General features: G+C 47.0%; 1 protein-coding gene across 1 annotated transcript; it reads right to left on the bottom strand.

The window, feature by feature from the left end:
• LOC110264967 lies at positions 4153 to 5307 on the bottom strand. Its single transcript, XM_021107658.1, has one exon. The coding sequence runs from the start codon at positions 5305 to 5307 to the stop codon at positions 4153 to 4155; it is 1155 nt and encodes a 384-aa protein (XP_020963317.1).

Below are 5525 nucleotides of genomic sequence, written 5' to 3'. Positions count from 1 at the left end.
ATGAGAGTAGATGTTCTAATGTAGAACTTGTATTTTTGAATGGAAGCGCGTTAGGATTTGTTTAAGTGACTTGATGATATTGTTTGTTTGTACTGCCTCCGAGCAGTATGCTCGGCATGCGCATGTTGTTTTCTGAGTATGAAGCTCGGATCAGTTTAATTAGATAAACTTTGACTTATTCTTATGCTGGTAGTTTTCCGAGGAATATGCTCGGCTCGTGACGTTTAGGGTTCCGAGGATTATGCTCGGATAGTTTGAAGTGTTTTCCAACTGAAATGTATGCTAACTGTCAAAATGAGAACATTAAGTTGTATGGGTACAATGATTTGTTGCGTCCGGCCTCGTTAAAACCCTTTCCGAGTAAAACCCTTATGTTTTGGGAAAGAACCGTCGGAGGGAAAAAGAGTACCATCATTCGCTTATTACACAGGCTATGTCACGATTGATATTCCCTTAGAGAGGAGACGTTCCATGTTCCCGGGAGTTGCTCTCCTCTAAGGGTTTCTAATTTGTAAGCCCCCTTTCCGAGGTTTTGGAGAACTCGGAAAGGACCTTCCCAATTCGCCGCTAATTTGCCATGTGCTGGTGGTTTCCGTGCATCTTCTGTTCGTCTGAGTACAAGGTCTTCATTGTTGAAAGACCTGTGGACTACTCTTTTGTGGTGTCTTTGCTCTAGGTATCGTTTTCTGGCTCGCTGCTTTATGGCGGAGATGTCTCTGTCTTCTTCTACGAGGTCCAGTTCGGCTGACCGAGCTTGTTGATTGTTTGGTTGATTATAGAGCTCGGTCCTTAACGTTGGGACGCTGACCTCTACTGGAATGAGCGCTTCTGCGCCATATACCAATTTGAAGGGAGTTTCCCCTGTGGCAGATTGGATGCTGGTGTTGTAACTCCATAGAATTTCTGGAATGAGGTCGGCCCACTCCCCTTTAGCTTTGCCGAGTTTTTTCTTTAATCCCTGCAAGATAATTCTGTTAGCTGATTCAACTTGTCCGTTAGTTTGCGGGTGCTCTACTGAGCTGAAGTGATGTTTGATGTTAAAATTTGTCAGAAAAGTGGTGAGCTTATGATCTGTAAATTGTCTCCCGTTATCCGAGATTATCTATCGTGGGATACCGTATCTGCATATGATATTTTTCCATATAAAGGATCGCACTTTTTCTGCTGTTATGTGTGCTAGTGGTTGTGCTTCTATCCACTTGGAGAAATAACCAATTGACACTAAGAGGAACTTTACCTGGCCTGGCGCTTTCGGAAAGGGTCCGAGGATATCCAATCCCCACCTATCGAAAGGCCAGCTTACCTCTATGGTATGGAGCTCCTCGGCTGGGGTCTCTGAGAGGGTGGCATGCTTTTGACAATTATCACACGCTTTGACTTTTGTGATGCAGTCCCGTTTTATCGTCGGCCAATAGTATCCTGTTCGCAAGATCTTCGTTGCTAATGCTCGGCCGCCGATATGGTTGCCACAGACTCCTTCATGGGTTTCAGCCATAACCTCCTCGGCTTCCTCTTTGCTGATGCACTTGAGCAATGGTTGTGAATGTCCTCGCCTGTATAAGGTGTTTCCGAGCACTGTATAGAAGCTTGCTCTTCTTCTGAAGAGCGGCAAGTTCGACTCACCTTTTGGAATGGTGCCTGTATTGATGTAATCGAAAAAAGGTGTTCGCCAATCTGGGACCTGTGTAATACTTAAAATTGTTTTTTGCTCAAAACTTGGTTTGTCAAGTGTTAGCTGGGACAGTGCCGATGTGTTTTCGGCTTGCCGTGTTGTGGCTAACTTAGATAACACATCGGCCCTGGTGTTTTGTTCTCGGTTTACATGGATAATATCAAATTCTTTAAATTTTGAAATTAGATCCTTTGTTATGAGCCAATATTTCTCTAACAAAGGATCTTTTACCTGAAATTCGCCCTTTATTTGATGTACTACTAGGGAAGAGTCGCAGTAGGCTGTTATTCGAGGTATTTGTAGTTGTAGGGCGAGCTTTAGTCCAGCAAGTAGGGCCTCATATTCTGCCTGGTTGTTGCTTGCGTTAAAGCGGAACTGTAGTGACTACTCGGCCACCACCTTGTCTCCTTCTTTTAGTAGTATCCCTGCCCCACTGCCTTCTTTGTTTGACGCTCCATCTACATGTATGCTCCAACTGACCTCTGTATTATGTGTATCATTAGTCATCTCCGATATAAAGTCGGCTAGCACCTGTGACTTCAGTGTTTTCCTTGATTCGTACTGGATGTCGAACTCGGAGAGCTCGACCGACCACTTTATCAATCTGCCGGCGAGCTCGGGTCTGGTCAATATCTGCCTTAGCGGTTGGTCCGTTCGTACTATGATTGTGTGGCTCTGAAAATAGTGCCGCAGTCTTCTTGCTGTGGTGACTAGTGCTAGCGCCAGTTGTTCTATCTTCGGGTACCTTGTTTCTGTTGGTTGTAGCACCCTACTGATGAAGTATACTGGGCTTTGCTTTCTTCCTGTTTCTGTTACTAAAACCGAGCTTATAGCATGGTTAGATACTGATAGGTATAAATACAGTGGGTTACCTGTCTCTGGTCTTTGGAGGATTGGTGGTGATGTTAGGTGTTGTTTAAGTTCGGTAAAAGCGTTTTCGCATTCGTCTGTCCAGTTGAACTTCCTGCCTTTAGAGAATGTCTGGAAAAAGTGATAAGATCGGTTTGCCACTGCAGGTAGGAAACGTGACAGGGCAGCTATTCGTCCTGCAAGTTGCTGGACTTCCTTTACCGTTTTTGGGCTTGTCATGTTCAGCACAGCCCTGCACTTTTCTGGGTTGGCCTCGATGCCTCGAGATGTTAACATGAATCCCAGGAGCTTCCCTCCTTGTACTCCGAACGCACATTTGTCTGGATTGAGTCTCATGTTATATGCTCGGAGTTGTCTGAAGATTTCTACTAGGTCGTCACAGTGTGACCCCTGCATAGGTGTTTTTGCTACCATGTCATCTACGTAGACTTCCATATTGCGGCCTATCTGTTGTTGAAATACCTTGTCCATTAGCCTTTGATATGTCGCCCCTGCATTCTTTAGGCCAAAGGGCATTACCTGAGCTCTTCCTTACCATTACCACGTTGGACAACCATGTGGTGAAGCGAATCTCTCTGATGAAACCTGCATTGAGGAGCTTCTGGGTTTCTTCGAGTGCTGCTTGTTTTTTCTCTTCTCCGAGGTTCCTTTTCTTCTGTGCAACTGGTCGGATTGTTTTGTCGATTGCTAGCTTATGGCAGATGACTTCTGGGTTGATTCCGGGCATGTCATCTGGTGTCCATGCAAAAAGGTCAGCGTTCTGACGCAGTATGTGAATGAGTCTTGCTCGGTCTGCCCCTTCTAATGCCTCTCCGACATATGTGCATTGTTTGTCGTCTGCTGTTAGTGTTATTTGTTGAAGATCGTCTATTGGCCGAGGTCTTTCGCCGAGGTCTTCCCTTGGGTCTAGATCGGCTAGTGTTGCTGAGTTGGCCGTCATGTGGATTGCTTGAACCTGGGGCCGAGCTTCCTGTTCTGTTTGGACTGGTTTTAGACCAGCGTTGTAACACTGCCGAGCTTCTTGATGGTCGGCGTACACTGTAGCGATCTTGTTTTCCTGCACTGGAAACTTGACACACAGGTGTAGTGTGGACACCACTGCCCTGAATATGTTCAGTGCGGGTCTCCCAAGTATAATATTATAAGGGCTGTAACAGTGTACTATTAGATATTGAATATCAATTGATTTTGACATAGGGATCTCTCCCATTGTGGTCTTTAGCCATATATGCCCCATGATGGGGACTCTCTCTCCGGAGAACCCAATTAGCTCTCCAGAGGAGGGTTGTATCAATTTCTCTGATAATTTCATTTTTGTAAAAGTAGAGTAAAATAAAATGTCAGCACTACTACCTGGATCTAACAATGTTTTTCTTACCAACAGTTCTCCGAGCTGGATGAAAATTACCACGGGGTCGTCGAGGTTAGGGCTTGCCGATTTGAAGTCTGTTTGGTTGAAGGATATTGTGACGTCTGGTTCTTTGCCCTTCTTTGGTTGTATGGTTCCTTCGATTGCCAGCATTGCTCTATTGCTCCGCTTCCTGGCCGAGCTTGTTTCTCCTCCGCCTGCGAATCCTCCTGATATGTGGTTGATGACTCCTCTTGGCGGATCAGGAGTCGTCCTCTCTTTTTTTGTCGTCAGCCGTTGCTTGTTTATGCTCTGCCCTGTCCGAGTTTCCTCCTCTGCCCTTCCGGGTCTCAATGTATTTATCCAGGAGACCTTGGCGTGCTAGTCTTTCCAGGAGGTCCTTCGCAACGATGCAGTCATCTGTGGTATGACCGAACTTTCGGTGGAAGGCACAATGTTTTGTCTTGTCCACAAATCGTTGATCCTGGTAGTTCCTTGCTCGGGCTGGTGGTTTTATGATTCTGGCGTTGAGGATCTCTCTGATGATGTTCTCTCTTTTGGTGTTAAATCTGGTGTATGTGTTGTACTTTGACGCGGGCTTAGGAGGTTTCTTTGTGTCCCTGTTGCCTGGCGATCTGAAAGTCCTTTCCTCATCTCTTCGATGTGGCTGTTTGTCTGATTTCTGGGCTTCTCGGAGTTCTTCGATCTCCATTTGCCCAGCCGCCCTTTCTCGGAATTCCTCTAGCGTCTTTGGTTTTGTTATGGCAATGGTCTCCCGAAATTTGCCAGGTCTGAGGCCGGCCTTGAGAGCGTGCAGGTGAACGGCCGGGTCCAAGTCTTGGATCTCCATAGTGGCGTCAGCGAATCTGGTCATGTAGTCTTTCAGACTCTCGTGCTGACCTTGTTTGATGGTGCCGAGAAAGTCCGAGCCATGTACATATATTCTTGATGCAGCGAAGTAATCAATAAATGATCTGGCGAGGTCTTCAAAGGAGGAGATCGAACCTGCAGAAAGTTTAGAAAACCAGAGTAACGCTGCACCATCTAGGTAAGTGGGAAATGCTCGACAGAGGACGGGCTCATTGTTCGGGCCGTTGAAGAACATCATCGATTGGAACTTCTTCACATGGGCTCGGGGGTCGCCGAACCCCTTGTACGGCTCCAGCGCGGTGGGCAGCGTAAAGTTTTTTGGCATCTGGTAATTCGTGATCTCCTCGGAGAAGGGGTTGTCGAGGGTGAGCTTTTCCTTTGGCGGGACGATGTTTAAAGGGTCCGCCGCACTTTGAGCCGAGCCTTTGGAGTTCTCTCCATTGTTTTGTGTTGAGAGCTCGGCTATCCTCCGTACCTCCGCCTGAAGCTCAGCGATTTGAGCCAGGAGGTCGTCCTGTGAGAGTTGTGGATTTTCCTTGTCAGCCATGTCCGAGGATCGGGAATCCTGCAAAATAAAGTAGAAGGCTAAACGAAGGAAAAAATGGGGTTAGATGTACTCCGGGCCCCACGGTGGGCGCCAAGTGGTTCGTCCGAACACTAGGGAGGCCGAGCTTAAGCGCTTCCGAGTGAGTTGACACCGAGGAGGAAGAGCTTGACGTCGGCCAGAAGTCAAACACCGCGGCGGGAATACCTGCACAAGATACT

The sequence above is a fragment of the Arachis ipaensis genome, chromosome B07 (assembly GCF_000816755.2).
Source record: "Arachis ipaensis cultivar K30076 chromosome B07, Araip1.1, whole genome shotgun sequence".
Lineage (NCBI taxonomy): Eukaryota > Viridiplantae > Streptophyta > Magnoliopsida > Fabales > Fabaceae > Arachis > Arachis ipaensis.
Note: the sequence above shows the minus strand (reverse complement) of the source record. Positions and strands in the feature narration are given on the sequence as shown.

Coding starts and splice junctions, on each gene's coding strand:
- LOC110264967 (XM_021107658.1), bottom strand. CDS start 5,307: ATGGCTGACAAGGAAAATCCACAACTCTCACAGGACGACCTCCTGGCT.